The sequence below is a fragment of the Strix uralensis genome, chromosome 7 (assembly GCF_047716275.1).
Source record: "Strix uralensis isolate ZFMK-TIS-50842 chromosome 7, bStrUra1, whole genome shotgun sequence".
Taxonomy (NCBI): domain Eukaryota; kingdom Metazoa; phylum Chordata; class Aves; order Strigiformes; family Strigidae; genus Strix; species Strix uralensis.
Window position 1 is genome coordinate 8677253 of NC_133978.1, and position 18938 is coordinate 8696190.

General features: G+C 40.8%; 1 protein-coding gene across 3 annotated transcripts in view; it reads right to left on the bottom strand.

Annotated features, from left to right (window-relative positions):
- ARID5B (AT-rich interaction domain 5B) overlaps positions 1-18938 on the bottom strand; it is a 119129-nt gene that overhangs the window by 24024 nt on the left and 76167 nt on the right. For 2 of the 3 annotated variants that reach the window (XM_074874336.1, XM_074874335.1), the window contains 3 exons: positions 11476-11588; positions 5382-5586; positions 2973-3025 (listed from right to left, as the gene is read on the bottom strand). In XM_074874336.1, the coding sequence (XP_074730437.1) occupies positions 2973-3025; positions 5382-5586; positions 11476-11588 (371 nt within the window). The remainder of the gene's footprint in view (positions 1-2972; positions 3026-5381; positions 5587-11475; positions 11589-18938) is intronic. The other variant, XM_074874337.1, reaches the window with a different exon arrangement.

Genomic DNA, 18938 nt, shown 5'->3' on the forward strand with positions numbered 1-18938 from the left:
AGAAGGTTGTTCTCTGCATCTCAAATCCAATCCCTGGCTGATTTCATTCACTTTTAGATCCTTAACCAACAGGACTGGACTCAGAGGTCTTGCATTGTTCTGTGAATCTGGGCAGAAGCTGGAAAACACCATACATGATCTCTGCTTGTTTCTCAAAGATGTTTTTCAAGCCCCATGGAAGCATCTATACATGGACAAGGTGGACAGGGCAGGGGATGAAACTGAAATTGGGCTGACTATCATTGTTCTGCCAAACACACGGATGTAAAGTTGGCAGCTGCTTTAACTGGGAAGGTTTCTACACTTACTAGCAAAAAAATAGTCATCTGACCACTCTAAATTCCCATATGTGATTTTAACCAACTTTCATTTGTTTCCTGTTCATAAAATGGCTGTCACACGCTGAAGCCAAGTATCTACTTTTAAATATTCTTTTTTTTACAATACTTCCAAGAGAAAAGACCCATTTTTATCTCAATGCACAAACCAGAAACTTGTGAAATTTTAAAACAAGTTAAAGATGATGAAGCCCTTATAATGGACACATGACTTAAACCAAGTTAGATGGAAGGGTCCATATAGATAAATGTGTATTAAACAGGGTAGGTTTGAGAAAGCCTTTGCTCTGCACATGACTTCTCATCATCAATAGATATAGGCACTGTGCGTGTGAGTGGTAGATACTGGTAGATATTGAGTTACAGCACTCACTCAATCTAAGCAGACCTGCCTAAGATTCTGGAACTGATACTGAGGTCCATGTCACCCCAGTCATCCACTGCCTTGCTGAAGAATGAAACATGAATCAAACACAAAAGCCTCTCAGCAATGCTCACTATGATAAAATATACACAAACAAATGCAGCTTGGCAAACTCAATGAATATCAACCGGCAATAAAATAATAAAAACTAGGGTGTGCACAGGTCAAAGTACTGCAACAGCTATTGGTTTAGCTTTCAGGGAATGTGAAGCAAGGGCAGATCCATATTGAGGATAAGACTGTTAACAGAAGAGAATGAGGTCAGGCAACCTCACGCTCATGTACTACTTAAACTGCATCACAATGGTCCTTCCAATTTCAGCTCTTCTGCAGAGAGCACAGATGTCACTCACATCATAAGGACAGGATCAGGGCCATCACTTCAGCCAGAGTCACTCTCAAACCAAAGCTGCGCTCCCAGGTATGTCAGAGGGTGTGAGCTATGCTTGCCTTGCCATTTACTGACCAGGCAGCAATCTCTTAGTTTCTTCTCTATGAAGAATAAGCACCAATGATGAAATGGTACATTTTCATCAAAGGTGACAAATGCCCCTAAACAACACAGAACATCTGTCACTGAGAAAAGGACAGGGGCTTTGAGACAAGGGTAGACTGGTGCTACTCTGGATGACATTCTCATGTACGTGATCCTTCTCCTCTGATCCTCTCACGTTTCTGCTACTGTTGGTAGACCTGGCTCTCTGGTCTTGTGTTCACAAACTCACCATTCTATTCCTGCTCTGCCCCAGGCACAGAGGTTCACCTTCTCCAGCATCTCTAAATCCATCCCTCTCCCTCTCATTCTGGCACTAAAACTCAGCTCTCTCCAGCAAGGCACCACTTTGGCATCTCTGTTTCTATACTCAGTCCCTTCAAGTAGATATGAAATGTTGCTGTGAAAATCTCCTGCCTCCCTGAGCACTGAACACGCCACTCTCCTTTCAATCTCCCTTCCGGCCTTCCCTGGTGCTCTGGATCAAGTTCAAGATTTTAGGCCTCATTTTCATTGCACTTTACAACTTACGGCAATTACTGTTGGCTCATAATTGCTGTAACGATCTATGGTAGCTATTCATTCATATATACCCATGAGCACACCTACACACACCCCTGTACATAAGCATGGTATGTGCTGATTAATGAAAGATAGAGGAACAATAAAAGCCAAATCAAGCATATATTTTTGTTAAGAATGTTAGATCATGTTTCACAAAATCCCAGCCACACCCATGCTGATCAACTCAGGTTGCTGATTTGCAGAACAATATGCTTTATTGTATGGAAGGAAAACAGTGAGTTTTGTATTTTGGTTCAAATGACTTTCAGTTTCTTGATAGTCATTTCTTCTTGTAATTTCTCTACAGCACAGATATGTCCCAGATTACTTCGTAAACAAAGCAAAAATAATTTCTTTCATCCAACTGCGGCAGGAACTGAACAACTTAATCTGATCATTGTGTGCAAAGAAATATTTCCAATGACGACATCTTCCTATGTCAATTGGTTTTTATTACAGATGTCATCTCAATGTGCCATATTAATGCAGCTCTTTCTTCTCATTTCAAGATTTTAATCTAAGTTTGTTGCTCTAATATTTTATTGGTTCAAAATACATGCTGTAAAATCCATGGCCATCAAATTTTCCTGTGAGCTAAAAATAAACTGCTCTTGTCAGATATGGTTAGCTGATAAAAAGTGTCAGAGACTTTTCTGAATTACTTTGATAACTTCCTGTTTATGTGGTACTGACCCTTGTCTAATAAAGATCTTTTACACTTGGAATAAGAGAAGATACTGCAGCATACTATTCCTTAATGGACAATGCTGATTACTTTTGAAAGCCTTTAATACATTTCCCATATTAGACATGAACAGATGTCAGGGATGTTGCCAAGTGAAATTTCTTTTATGCAATCTTGGCTTGTTGTACAATAATAGCCCTTTCTCAACATGGGAAAAAATTACAGACCCAACTAATTTCCTTGACAGGGAAGAGTTACATATGTTTTCCACTTGTAGTTTTTACGACAAGTTTACAATTTTGCCAAACCTGGAACTAATTGGGACCGTTTCCAAAAATGGTCCAATAAACCCACAATGTGTACAGCTAGCCTAAAATGCAGCAAATGATTGTTTGCTTTTACATTTTTTTTCTAACAGGGAAAAGTTAGATTGCACAATTATTTCATTTAAGTTACTTAAACACTTACTGTTTCATATCCTCCCAGTTTTTGAGCAGCTTGAAACATAGTCCAAAGGTTAACTGTTAGAGGGACAATAAGTATTTAGATAAGCATTGCATTAACCAACATATTTCAAAGAAATGTAAATTAAACAGTTTTAAAAAAAGAAAAATAGAGAAAAAAAGCTCACAGCCCCTGAAAAAGCTCCTGTGAAACATTTTCCAAAGAGGTATTTACATAATCTGAAGAGTAAATATTAGCCCATACTATATATATTTTTAATCACATATAAGAGAACACACTTAGATTCCTTAACAGGACTGGAAAAATACACTGAGACAAAGGTAATGGGCTCATTTGACTTTGCTGATAAGAGGCACAGTATAATGACTTAGCATGTTTCCATAACTTTGATAACAAAAATTACTTATTGGGAAGAATGTTGCTTTTAATTGTTTGTTTAATACTGATTTCATTAGCAAGCAAGCATGAGCCACATACTGGCTCACAGAGAAAGCCTATTGATTAAACAACAATATCCAATATTTACTGCAGCTCAGATAATGGCCTCCATAATCAATAAACAATAAGCTGTGCTCTAACAGGTCCTGTGTGAATGAACCCAGAGGGAGCACAAATGAGAATTACCATAATAATTATGGTATGGGTGGTTGTGTCTTGACCACAGCTGTGGGGTCGGAGGAACAGAGGCAACTCAATTCAAAAGATGTGTTGGGAGATGCTTCTTGCAGAACTCGTCCCCTCTCACACGCTTTTCATCCTGGCCCACTGTTCCATGGGGCCACCACTTGCTGCTGATGTCTCACTTTATTTCATGTATTTATTTTTATTTTATTTTAATTTTTATCTTATTTTAATTGCTAGAAGAAAAATTGATGTCTTAGCTCTATGAAGGGTGTACGCACTATTCCACCAGCAAATAGTGATCCTCCATAGACATACTACAAATACTTCAGGCTAGACTCAGCAATAACGCTGTGGACCACAGAGGTGAGGATCTCCTCCTCCATGGGGGGGATGCTCTGTTGTAGTGTACACACTGCTTCTTCCCACTAACCTATTTATATTGGCAATGTTTGCACAAGTCTTGCTGGACAAATACACAGTCCCATCCTGCAAACATTTCTACTCTTCTCAGCATACTTACTCTTGGCATTTAAGTATTTGCCGGATCAGGCCCCTAATTTATAATGAATGTCAGGCAACTTTCAGTTTATTTCAGCTAAATGTTAGCAGAGGGCTCTACCCCCAGTGGGAAATTTTAGAAATAATACTTTAGCTTGTCTTTCAAGCCCACTCTGTCCCCATGCTTGAAGAAATGCAGAATAAAATGGCGGGGGGGGTAAATCCTCTCTTCAACACAAAACGTTCTGAAAGCCTCATTGAATCTTGTACTGTTTCAAAGCTATCAAGAGCTTTGCTTAGGCCTAGATTTAATCTGAATCAATGCATAATGCAACGAAGCTGTTCATAGTACATTAATTTTACTTCCATTTCAAGCAGCCAGTTTTCAGACAAACACTGTAATCATTTGGAGTTATATAAGTTTATAATGGCTGCTGGAGGCCTGTTGCAATCAGTGCCAATTGCTATTAGGTATGTAAATTGTTATGTAAAACATACAGGTTTGACATTCTTCATCAAAATAACACATGGTTTTAATCTGGGAGATAAATTAGAGTAAATAATATTTCAATCCATGGAGTTTTCCCTTTAAGGAAATAAAGTATCATTCAATTTATAGATAAGGAGGAAAAATACCACCATTTACAGCTTTTGTTGGAAACTCTGAAAGATCTACATTGCGCTGCAATATTTATGTAAAATTTAGTTACAACTGTATCTTCTCCACCTACAATTGCTTTACAGATTGTGGCACTACAAACTGTACATGCCAAAGCAATTCTAAACATTGCATTCTGTATTAAACAGATACAGTCTGGTTTTATATTCTCCGAAGTCAGTAATTTATTAACTATAAACACATTTTGGGGCTTAAAAATACGATCCCTTTTGTGCCTTTCTTGACCACCTTTAAATGTCTTCCTTTAATATTTGTCCTTTCATAAAGAACATCTGGGCACAATAAAGATACGTCATATTATTAACTCAGAAGAAAGGCATTACAGACGCTGCAGATTTACAAAACAGAAAACTAGAGAGTTTTCAACATGCCTATTTCTAGTCATAATCAGCGGATTTAAACCTATAAATATCTGGCAGCAACTACCCCAGAAGGAAGAGATGCAAATCTAGGCATAAGACAGTGAAATGCCTGGACTGGAAAATGTGTAGATATAAACATGGTCCCCCCATCCATAAGGATTTAAAATAGGCTTCATGTGCAAATGCTTTCTCCAGAGAAGCCAAACCATTCTAAAATGTCAACAAGAAAGTGAGAAAAAGGATACTTACTCTGCTTAAAACCTAAATAGGGTATTCGTTCAATTGGTGTTTTCCTTTCTTTCATATATTTATAAAGAGCCACAAGGAAAGCCTGCTCATCAGCTCTGCATTCTTCACCTACGGCAATCTTTGATTTATCCTCACTTGAGCCTTTTTTACAGTTGCTGTTGTTACTCTTGGGTTTGGGCAAAGCTGACTTAGCCTCACATTTTACCTGGGAAAAGAAAAGATGTCATATCAGATCTGGGTAATCTTTAATTTTCACTTAAGAAATAAATATCCTCTCCTAGCAGAATGGATTGTTGAAAAAATGAAGGCCAAACCATGCAACTGTGTTTGAGGGGAAACAAAGGAAGCTATTTATAGAGCTAAATGTCTTGTTCTGAATCTTAGTCACAACATTTTTAAATAGCCACATCTTTAAATCATTATAACCCATTGGTAATGCTCTCCAGATCTGCATTTTTATGACTATACATTGCTATGTCACAGACAGCTCCCATCTCTCACATACACTTGCCATTAGCAAGTCTAATAATAACCTTCGTTCTAGGATTGACACTCAGCATTGTCAACTCCCGTACACAACCCTGGGAGCTGAGGGTGCTCAGCCCCTTCCAGGAACGCTCAGCAGTCAGCTCTGAAATGACACATTTTTCTCTCTTTTGGCCCACCAAAATAGACGCAAACCTTGGCAAGCCTTACCCAGGCAGAGCTCTCAGCACACAGGAGTGGAGGTTATGCTGTAGCATGGACTTAAGTCAAGTGAGTTTGAGCATCTGCTTAAACTTAAGCACAACTCTAAGTATTTAGCAGAAGGAAGAGGCTGGTAGCCAGAGCCTTTCCTGGTAGACACTGGCAGCCCCAATGCACACGAGTCCCAGAGCTCCAGGTCTCCCACTGGCCTCCCCGGCAGACGTGTGCCAGTCACAAAGTCAACAAATTGGAACCACTTCTCATCAGTATTCAAACATGGGGAAAAATATCCAGTGAGACCAGCTTAATCCTGCAGTCCTCCTGAAGATAATCCTCTCATTGAATCAAGCAAATTACAACTTGAGCATTCCCGTAATTTATGTATACAAAAAACAAAAGAGCAGAACCTTGCAAACGAACCTTGCAAAGAGTTTAAAAGCTCTCCATGACCAAGACGGGATCAGTACATTTCTAGTGAAATACTGCAAGTCCTCTAATACAAGGTAGTGGAGGCAGTTACACGTATTTTCAATTTGCACTGTCCCTCCAAGGCTTTTGAGTGCTGTGAGGAGCCTTCTGGCAGCTCCATACCCCATCCAGGACATGTCCTTTGTGCTCCCAGAGGGAGCAGAGAGACTGTAAGAGGCAGTATTTGGTATTTTAGGAGGATAGCAGAGGGGAGCAGGGTATCTCGCTGAACAGGAAGGCAGGAGCTCTTGGTCAAGTAAGACATTGACTTCTCCTCACTTCTAAACCAGGTGCTTCCTGGGTACTTCAAATTTTGGATGTAAGTGCTATGAAGAGCATTATGTAAGTGCTTGTAAACAAACAACAAACGTATCACTGGGAAGACTATGATATGCTTATTTTATCTCAATAAAGCTACCCTGTGTTTCCGGCTCAGGAAAAGCAAAATCTTTTCTTTTATACTCCTCCAGGGTATTAACTTTGCAGAAAGCACTGACTTAAGGTTAGCTGCCTCCACAGTTTTCCACAGATGTTGGACAAAGCAATGCTAGCTCCTAACCAGAGGGGAGAAGTGGCCACAGTTCTCCAAGGTAATCAATGCTGCTGAAAATCTCCATGTTGGACACTGCAGGGTACAGACTCACTCTTCCCGGGCAATGCAGCACGGACTGGGAAATGGACTTCCTGTGGGATTTTTCTTGATCACTTGCTGCTGAAGTATGTCCACTGTACGGCTCAATATTCTCTGGCTGGATGACTCAAAGAGATGTTGTCTTCCTATGGCACAAGACACCATGCTTTGCCTATTAGTACAGATATGCTCATTGATTAAACTTCTGTAAAGATCCTGGGTTTCATCCAAAACTCAATGGAGCTAGTGGAACTTGAAGGTGCCAAAACGCAAGGATGGACTCCAAGCAGTGTCAGGTTCAACGAAGCTTTGACGAACACTGCAATGCTTCATGCACTCAGCATTCAAGGCAAGAGCCTCACTTTTGGAACCTCCCCACTGTCTGACAGGAGATGTGGATGAATGTCATGACCAATGATTAATGAGAACCAAAAGGGTGAAATGCCATTTTGGGTAACATCGGTGTAAATCCAGCATAAACGTATCAAAGTCAGTGAAAGCAATGCCAGATTGCACCAGGCACCACAAACTGCCCTTCTCTCGCAAAACATGAGTTTGAATCTTCCTAGAGGGCAAAGATCTGGAGGAAGGTCCTGAATGCAGAGCTCTGCTTGGCTCTGCTCTCTTTTCTGGTCTGCTCAGAGAGCCTGAATGGCTCCATTATAAAGCGAGAGTTCAGCTTCCATAGGAGGAGTTAAAGCTCTTTCTCTGTAGCCTCAGTGTGTGTAACACCTCCAAAATGAAAATGAGGGCTAAGGCCCTGACAGGCAACCCAGCACCGCAGTGTGGATAAGCTGGGGGTGTACTGAGATGGGCTCTGTAAACATCTGACCACCTCCTGATGTGTGTTCCATCAGAGGCGTATGATCCATGGTGAACGCTCATGGGTACACCCGTGTTTGTCTTCTCCTGCCAGAGGTCACACACAACACAGACCACTACAGACCTGCATTTTAAAGTTTCAATCAGATAATGGCTGAGGTGCTCGGAATAAATCTCCAGGTCTGAGAGCATGCCAGGCCACCTGTGGCCACAGGAAAAGCATATCCTGGCAACTTTTAAACTAATTTCCCAGATCTTGCTGTAGAAATGAAGTGAGAGATTTACTTCAGCATTAGCACTAGGAGATGTAATGAGTAGATGCATTTGGGGACAATTTCCGTGTTTAACAAGTTAATCCTGTCAGCTCTTTGAAATGGTCAGATCAGCCAGTTTTAAAAAGCCTCACAGTGCAATTCTGCACACTTTGAATGGGAATGCTCTTTGGGAGCATGAAGCAGGTATGATGAGGGTCACGCTGGAGCCTGCAAGTCCCAAAGCCTGTCCAGCACTGATGACACGTGAAGTATGAAAGTCTCCCGAGTCCCAGAAGTGTCTGGAGAGAAGAGCTTGATATATGCCTCTCCAGGAGAACGGATCCCGCCTCAGTAGATGGCCTCGTATTTTTGTGATTTTTACATTCCCAGCCTGGGAGGGAACTCCCCTGGGATCTTCCCCAGGAGGTACTAAAATGGATGAAGTGACCAGCAAGGGGATCAAAACCAAGAAGTGGTACACGAAAGACCCATTTCCCCTAGCAGCACCTGCAGGTTCAGGACCATGTTGTCTGTCCCACTATTGCTTTATTTTTAATAAGCCACCTACACTGGAATTCACTCAGAGCTGCTCCTACCCAACCAAATGCTCTTCTGTGTCAGGTAACAGTAAAAGCCTACAAAATGATCTGCTGATGGTTCAAGGTAAACATGCCTAATAAGAACTAAGTTGTAAGAAGATACAAAGCGTTCTAGTCATTGGCAGCTCAGAACATGACATGCAGCAAGTCATTACAACCATGTGGCTTGTGTTGGTCTTGATATGCTCAAAACCCCAGTCTTCAGAATACTTCTGCCACTTCCCGACCCAAACTGTACAGTCACCGCGTCTCCGCTGGAGCCACCGCCCTGCCACCTGAAGAAATGAAGCTGCTGTCAGATACTGGGGGCCATGATCTGAGGATGAAAGCAGCATAACTTCTGGTCAAAAGGGATTTTAGCTGGAACAGGAATACAGCCAGGACCACTGCCAAAATGTTGCAGCATCTGACACAAGTGGATTTGTCCTGTTTACACTAGCAGTGTTCAACCTTGCTCTCCATGGATCCATTGTCAGCATTAGTTGGAGATGGAGCACAGACAGAGGAGGAAAAGCGATAGTGAAGCCCAACGTGAAGCCTAAGATGATGACTTAACACCCCAACTGTTCCCAACAATGAGAGGATGTCCATTCCCCCCTTGCCCAAATACACTTCCCCTCCTTTCCCTGAAACCCACAGGCAGGGTCTGTACAAAGTGCAATACCTCTGATGTAGAGGGATTCTGATTCACTGTCCTCCTCTTATCAAAGTATATCCACAGCCCTGAGACAGATTGATGTGAAGAGCCACAGTGAAGTCAGTGTAACTACATGCAAGGACATTATATCATGAGCATGTCTATTATTTATAATGAAATTAAGCTGGCCAAGATAATTAATGCTATTAATATCTGCACAATGATGAGCACAGTATGACTAGATAAATAGACGGAATTACTTCTTATCTGAAATATCCTCCCATTTGACTAGTAGGGTGAACCCAAATATAAACAGAGAGGATAAACAATTTGGTATGAAGTGTTACTGTTGTTTTTAATTTTCTAATACCTATATATCAGGTGCTGAAGAGGCAGAACTACTCATGCTACTCTGTCTGGGGTGCTTTGACAACACGGTCCATGCTGCAGTTTGCTGGTAGTATTTTAACACGAAAAATGGCTTGGGGAAAGAGGGAATTGAGGCAAATTGAGACATTTTCACATTGTGGATTTTGCACGTTCTTCCACAGAGCAAAAACATATAGGCAAATTCTACAGTATCCAGCAGGACCTTGCAACTCAACACACCAGGCTCCATCGTCTTTTACCATGCCTGTCTAATACGATAGTACAGTCTCCAACTGAGCACAATAGGATACAAAAAGAAGAGAAACAGTGACTTAAGGGGAGAGCTTCATCATGAACTTCAGCCTCTTTTATCGTCATCAACAGAAGGCACAATTTTAACTGAACTCCTAGGGAGGAGGAGGAGGTGGAATTTAATTTGCCTTCCTATGAGAAACTGAGAGCAGAACACTTCCACTTGACCTCTTTAACCTCCTAATCTCCCAGGACATTCACTGCATACAACAATACCAACGCAAATGGATCTATAGATTCACCGTATTTCCTAAAGAGATGGTCACAGCAATGGAAGCGTTTTTCAGATACACATCCATCTAATTTATTGAAACAATGGATATGGGAGGAGTTGGCCTAAAAATTCAGTCTATGCAAACCTGTTTAGTTGTTTAGCTCAAAAGTATCACAGTGACAAAGTTCTGCCTCAGATAAAAATCTACAAGTATTGCTCTAAGTAATTTTCCATCTTTGCATCTTACAGTTTCAAATTAAATCATCTTGAAAGGAGCCATTTGTGCTGCTTTTTTTTAAAAGAGAAAACCAAATTCCTATTTTAAACCACACAGACAACATAGAAAATAGCATGTAAATTACACTACAGAAACTCCATTTTAAAATATTTTAAGGAAAAGATACAAACCCATAAATATCTAAAAGATTAAGTCTATAAACACAAATCGATCCAGTTTTTACTTGCAGTATGGGCTAAGCACTGCAGCACATACAGAAGACTCTGTAAAAGTCTGCACTATTCAACAAACCATGGAACATGCAGCTCAGCACTAAGCATTAAAGAAACAGCCCAGATTTTTTTTTTAAGCTTTCGTACTGAACTTCTGCCTTTCTCTTCTTTTTTTTTAATTAAAAAAAGTTGAGATCTTAACATCAGAGTAATGTCGTTTGTGTGTGCTTCTTAGAAACCATTACTGAAGCGGCTCTTGTTTCATAGTCTGTTTATCTTCAAACTTATATTTAGAAGTACATTGTAACAGGGTGAGCTGCTCCCAGGTTTATTTTTAATTCAGAGATACTGTCACAAACTATGTTTGTGTGTCACAGAATGTGAAAATCAACACTAGATGCCAAGAAAGCTTAAGCACTACCAGTTACCAAAAAGCTGATAGCATTAGGTTGTTAGGTGATTATAGTTGCTGGTAACTTTGAACACAGACATGATTTAAAGTGAAGAATAAAACTATTGAAAAAAATTACATTTACCTCCCCTAGAAAATAAGTTACATTCTAAACTTGAAACAGCATGCTGGGAAACAAAGGCAGGGCTGTACCTAAAAAAAGGAGAGCGTACTGAAAAGAGTATTATTAAGTGATTTACCTTGGCAACAGCTTTGCTTTCAGAATTATTGTTGGAATCCTTAATGCCATTTAATGAATCTCTTCTCTGTGGGCAAGGCTTCTTTTTGCGCGGTCTGCCTTTAAGATTTGGCGCTGAAAATTAATGGAGAACAATTTGAGCACATTGTCTTATACTGGATTCTTAACAGCTGAAAGCATAATAAATAATTCCTCTACAATCAGTCACAGAAATGTACACATCTGTCTACAGTAAATGCTTATTATGAGATTCCCATCCTCCATGGGTTACATCTTGACACACTATACATTTCTATAGAATATCCCCCAAGGCTAATCTATTCTACTTTCACATAACTAATTAATATAAAGTCAAACACTGGTCTCCAAAGGACTCAGAGAGAAAGCACAAATATTTCTCCATGGTACAAAAAAGAACAAAATAGAATATTAATAGGCAATTTTGCATTAATCAGGCTGCTGCATTTATTATTTCTAATCTTCATGTAAGAGTACTAACTGCTATTTCCAACTTTGGGAAACATCTGGTTTTGGAAATGTTCTGAAATATTGAAATTCCTTACAGCTCCAAGAAATGTTTATATATCCTGTCATTCTTGTGAAAGTTCTTCTAAAAAAGTTAAAAAAAAAAAAAATCACCCCCGAGTCCTGAAATGGATCAAAAAACCCCTTAACAACTAGTTCTGGAAGTTGACAAGTACTGAAATAAGTGATTGATTGTTTCATAAGGGTTACATACCACACATATAAATTAACATGAATCACTTTCAGTTTTGTCCAATTCTTAAGATAAAACAGCTCTGAAATAACACAGTGACTAAATCCTAACTGTGCTGAGCCATACATAGAATTGGATATGGATCATCATAAAAAATATCAGACTCATCTTTCAATAGTGGTATTACAATATAAATTATGATCACATATAGAAATAACAGATGAAGCAGATGTTTGCTCATTATTACGTGTCCTGCCTGCTTTCAGATTTAAAAATCAGCCTCCGACTACTATGGCAACATTTAAAATGATAAACAACCATTAACTAATGACTGTACCGAAGAAGATAATTTCCTTTAAACCTTTAATTTCTAGGTAACCATTGTTTTCATTACTTAAAGGGATGATTAGAACAATGTCAGAAATCTAAACACCACAAACCTCTTGAGTGCCTTCTAATTGTTTCTAATCTTACATTTGTCACACAGTAAGCCAGTGGTTTCAGGACATTTTACATTTTAATTAGTTTGCAAACACAATAAAGGGTGCTAATTTGATTTTATAGTTTGAGTAACAGTGTCATATTTGGTCTGTTCAGAGAAAAAGAAGAACCATGGGTTTAAAACCAAAAGTCCAAAAGACACATCCTTTTTCTTCCCCCAGCACTGGCACATGGAAAATATATATATACATACATATATATATATGCATGTGCATATGTGTGTAAGTCCATATTTGTGTCTATATAAAAATATGTTTATCTCCCTATAAAAATATCTCCATCTATCTCCAGTGAAGCACATTCTGCTTATTGAAAAGTACTGCAGAAAGCAATTCTGAAATTGTCATCTGAGGCTAACATGCAAAATCAAACAAAGAGAGAAAGAAATTATTACCCATTCCAGTCGACAAACATCTGCCTGATTTATATCTGTACTCATGAATGCTACAGCATGTGACTGCACACTACGTCGCTGGAAGTCTCGACTTGGTGTGGATGTCAGTCTTACACAAAATGAACACTAAGAGTATTTGCTCCGTGCTTACAAATCCCCTCCCCCAGCCGCTCCATTACTCATATAAACAGAGATGAGCGACTCGGCGGGAGCGTGGGATGAGCTCCGAGGACTCCAGCGCCGGCTGCCAGACTGCCAGCCCTGGCCACGCCACCCTGCCTTATTTATAAACCCCGCTCATCCCTCTGCCTTTAATGTCTTTCTGATGCCTGCTTTTTTTTGCACAACCTGGATGAGATGGACAGATTATGGACCATGGTCAGCCCCAGCAGACACACCTTCTTTAAAGAGGTACTGAAGAAAATAGAAATAGCCTGGCACATGTGTTAAAACATTAACCTTCAAATGAATGGATCCCCTGACCCGGTCCAACCAACGGCCGGAGAGAGATGTGGTTCAGCTAGGATCAAATGCACTTGCATGTGAATTACTTTTTCTTTCTTTCTTTTTTTTTTTTTTTTTTTTAAATAAAGAAACTAGTAGTTCAAGGCTCAATGTTTTCCAAACATACTTGTTATCCTGAGTTTTGGCACTGTACTTTGTATCACACTATAAAGCACTCCTAATGCTTTGCTAAAAGCTTTAAAAGCAAGAAGGTATTTGTTCCTAAATTCCAGGTATATTGAGCTTGCATATAAACACTGTTTGAATTGGAGCCTTCCACGGCAGAACTGGCACAAACCCACAACGAAATTGGGTATTTGCATTCTCCCCGTGGCTCAGGACCTGCAGCCGGGAAGGTCTGTCTGCTGCGCACACGAGGACCATCCCACACGCCCTATGGTACAACTTTAAATCACTTTAAGCCATTCCAGATCAGATGCACAATTAACAAAAAAGCAGCAATAGGAATTAATACCAGAAGAGAAGGTCCTTGCCTCTAGTATCTACTCTGTAAAAGGAAACATTTGAAATAGTTCCAGTCACACTTGAAACAAAGCCATTAACATTTGCTCCCTAAATCATTATAAATAAATGCATTATTTGAAGATTATTTATATTTCAGCTATACCCATTTTGTTCTGTTGAGCTAGGAAATATGACTAGGACCAAAGGAATAATTTACAAGTCACATACTTGTTTTAATTTTTTTCATTTTTTGTTTCATTTATGACATATTCATGAGCACACTGCAGACTTCTTGAATTTGTTATTCATAATTATTTTAAAGCAATTTTACACACATTCAGCTGACACCCAGTCAGCTTTCCAGATGACATTGGATGTTCAGTATGTACTGGACAGCTCAATGAATATCCCATGTCTTCTTCTGCTTTCTGGTGGAGAAGGGCTTCTGGCATGACTACCTGAGAATATCTGAAACAATTCAATTTCTTCACATGTTTGTGCATACGCCTTTCAAATTCATTTTCTGAAAGCATTTGTGGCAGTGAGACCTGATAACTTGTACATTCCTGGAAGGTGAGAACATAAGCAAAGCAAATTAAACTAAAAAATTGAATGAATAAATACAGAAAAAAAGTTTGCATTTATTTGCCCACCTCTTTAGTCCAAGTGCCTGAAACAGGAGAATGAGAGGTATGACATATTACCAGTTTAAATAGTTTCTTTTCTGTGCATTTGATGTTTGCTTTTGCAATTTGTGGGTTTTTTTCCTTTCTTTCTGCTTCCTGACATACCTGGTAGAGGGGAAAACTCAGCTACTGAAATATACACTGGGACCCTGGATGGTCTGCTGAGAACTTTTTTTGCCTCTACTTAGGTGTGATTCAAAGGATCAATATTAGCACAGCATAGGTGCCCTGTACGTTCGAGGTTTGGGATGCAAACCACAACACCCCCATGCCTGTAATCTGCAGGTGACAACGCCCCGGGAGAGCAGAGCTGCTGCTGTTCAAGGCAGGCAGGCACGGAAGGGCTGTCAGCAGAGACGTACACCCAGTACAATACAAATGGCCCAAACCTTTGAGTTCAGACCTCTGGAAGCCAAAGGACATTCATTCACTTGAAGTCCACACATGCCTGTGTGTTGCTGACTCAAGGAGCCTCTTCTTGAGATTACAGTTCATCCCAAACTTGCTAGTCATCACAAAGGGCAAGTTCATTTAGAAAATGGCAGCACACAAGAAATTATCTTCCCTGCAAAATCTGTAGGTGCGATAGCAATCTAGAGCCCAGCAGGGAAAGCCACTTCACCTGCTGAGTCCTGGTACACATTTCTGGTATGACCAGGTAAAACACAGCCAGCTGCAAAATGCACACAGCACAAGGTAACACTCGTCATGTTTGGAGAGCTGGAGGAGCACGAGGGCGTGCGTCCCACCTTGGGCTGGTTATCTTTCCCACACATGTCACCATTGTGCCTGTTACCTTTACCCGTCAACAGGAGTTCAGAGGGATCATTTCAGCACTCCTTGGACGCCAGTTTTATATCAGCATGTTGCTTGTTTCCCTGAGCAGCAGATCCAGCTGTGTCATTTAAACAGACCTGTCCCTCAGAGCCTACCAATCTGGCTGGCCCCGTAATGCAACCACCACCACTTGCAACTGCCTGCTACTGCAGAGGATGCTGAGGCTGTAACATGGGGTTTCACAAGGAATCAAGCAAGAATCCAAGATGAACGAAGATCTAATTCAAATGCAAGCATTTGTGACTGTAAAGAACAAAAGGTGTGATTATTAATAAGTATGCATGTGGTGTGGACTTTGGTTTTCAGCTGACTACTACTTGGTGCTAAAAGTCTTGTGCTCCTGATTAAGTGAAAGCATGTGAAATGGCTATGTCATGAATATCAAGAGTTACAGAAGCCACGATGACGACCATATCTTAACAACTCTTCCCATTCTGGAATACATCTTATTTCCATCTTCATTGTGAATTCTCAGGGAAAAGAAAATTATTTATAGGAATCTGCCCAGAGACAGGAATGTTTTCTTCCCCTCCATGTTTGAATCGAACGAGGACAATCCAGAGGCACCTGCAGCAGAGAATTAAAGACCAGGTGTTGGAGATAAGCTCAGTAGCAGACTCTGACCCACAAAGTAGGAGAGCCACACGGAAAAGAAAGGAGCTCAGGGTGAATGCTGCTCAGACCAGCTAGATGCTTCCTTGAAGCTAGAGGTCCTCTCTGTTCATGAAGCCATGAAACAGCATCATTGCTCAGAAATTACATTTCCCCTCCAGCACTCTCATAAGCCTGGATATTGTGGTGATCAGGAGAGGGCCAGAAGGTGAGAAAGGAGATGGCTACACTGCCCACTCACTCAGAAAATTCACAAGCTTGTGGCCACTGCTCTCCTGTCACTACCACCCTCAGCTGCTCAACCTTCAGGGACACTGTCTGCTCAGCAGGACACGGGAAACAGGAGTATTTCCAAGCCTTGCTGCCTAGTACAACTCCCAGCTCTGGGTTAAACCCAAGGATGGCAAGTTCTACGCAGGGGAAAGAGAAGTACCCAAGAACCTGAGCCGCTGAGGTCTGCCATAATTAAACACTACATATGGTGGAAAAGCATAGGCCACCACAAGACAGCACCTCTACCAGCCACCTTCTTTACCTGCATCCCCAGGAAGGGGAAGTGATGGCTGGACTTACCACCTCCCTGTCATCGCATCAGCTTCACTTGAGACCTGTCCATGACGAGAATGCAATGTACTATGTACACCCCTAGATGCACAAATAAGTCAAGAGACAATGGCTGTGGTTTTGGGGTACCTGACTTCAGCAGGTTAGTTACAGTAGAATTATCTCTTTTTTTAGGAGTTGGATTATCATTGGAAGTCCAATAAGTTAACCCCCCCCCATAACATTGTTCTCTAGATGCACATATTTTGGCTGATGTAAAAGCTGTGTTGTTATAGGGAGGGTGTTAAAAAAAATAGTGGCCTTCACACAGCTGAGGTCAAGCTATGTTGGCACTTTGTCAAAATCAGTGGTGTGGCCAAGAGTTTTTAATGAGCTTGGAATGCATTACCTCATTTGTCATACCTGGATCACTTACTCACGCTGAGTCCAAAATAACCTTGGACCTTGTTGGCTGCTCAACAAACCATGTAAGTAAACAGTACTGTACTCATGCCTAAAACATGTACCTTTTTCTTGCTTGCTCCACATTACTTACTCTAGAAAACATCTAAGCAATTGTAATGCCCATGATCAAAGTTCTTGCCTTTTCCAGGCCTCTCTGATCTGCATAACTATTTCCTGATACGACTTTTGATTCTGCCTTGCTGGTGCTCCAGGTTCTCAGAAACACTTCAAAAGAGGGAGAAAAAAGAAAAAAGAAGAAGAAAAGGGAAGGACGGCCATTGCCATATTTTGCTGAGGAATGTACCAGGATAGCTGCTCAGCATTGCTAATGCACTTAAAACTTACACTGCCAACCAGATTCTGCCTGCCTGTTGTTTTTGTGATCATGTTTCTGTCCTGTGGAAAGATGAGGGAAAAGGAAGGAACAACAGCATTTTTGCCAACTGCAAGCGTACGACAACACAAACAAAACAATTGAGCTTGTAAAAATGTCCAGAGCCATCAGTAAAGAAGGGCCAGTGGAAAATCTGGGTCTACATTTAGGGTGGGCTTACAGAGTCAGGTGAGCTCTAAACAAGAGAGGTATGAGTGCACCAGAGTGAGGTCATCACAAAGCCAGGATTAAGGTGGAGCACTGGAAGGTGCAAGAAGTTAATAAACAGGGATGTACTGTGGTGCTAGGTTTAGAAGAGAAGTGTGCTCACATGAGGCAAGGTGCAGCACACCTGCTAAATGCTTCAACAGCCTCTCCTTCCTGTAGGACACCTCACAGAATCCTTTTGCTCTGTTCCAGTCCTTCATACATCTTCCAGTTTTCACACAGACACACAAAAGCTGCGATACCAGAATGCTTGGCCCAAAGCTGCAAAACCATCAGTAGATAACAGAACAGACTAGGAGACTTTCCCTCGTAGGCAGGTGGAAATGGCAGGATGTGTCAGATCACAGAGCTACTCATGATTCAGGTGCCAAACAGAAGCTGGAGGTGGCATACGGAGATGCCTGGTCATCAAAGTCAAGGTGAGAAGAATGGTCCCAGATCTCCAGAAAATCCATGAACTGACCATGCCTGCTAGCAGGTGGCAAATAGCTGGTTGCTGAGGACACCCCTAAAACAGCCTGGCAAAAGTTAGCTCTTGGCTGAAAAACACGCTTATATGTTGCACCTTTTAAAATGTAATGAATAGAAAGTTAACAGTTTTAATGGTTTTAACACTTACCCCTCTAGGGGGCTTCTGGCATTCTGCAATATCTGAAAGTTAAGAAAAGCATATTGCTAAACTTAAGCATGGTCTCAAAAACTGTTCAAAGGTTAGTTAATCTGACATACTGTTCTGGAGTCCCAGCTGCTTCTTTGATTTCCTCATCGCCTCCATCTCTTTGTTTTCTCTCCTTCACCTCATTCCCTTTTCTGCATCCTGAGTTCAGGCTCTTACATTTCATTTATTTTCCTTTCACCCCTCAAAGTTTATTTAAAAGCTTCTGCCTCCTGGAAACAGGGTCCAAGAAGGAGGCCCTGGGACGTTTATTGCCCAAGTGCACTGAGGGAGCTGGTGAAGAGAAGCAAGTTGCAACCAACCTAGTATTGCATTAAAGGGTCAGAAATTAAAGTGGCCAGAAAATAAATCAAAAGATCCGACTACACTAAAAAACCCAGACCTTTGTTTAGGAAACAACAGTATCATCTGAATTTGGGGAAACTCTCTACAGGAGACCTATGGAAGTCAGTGATGAGCACC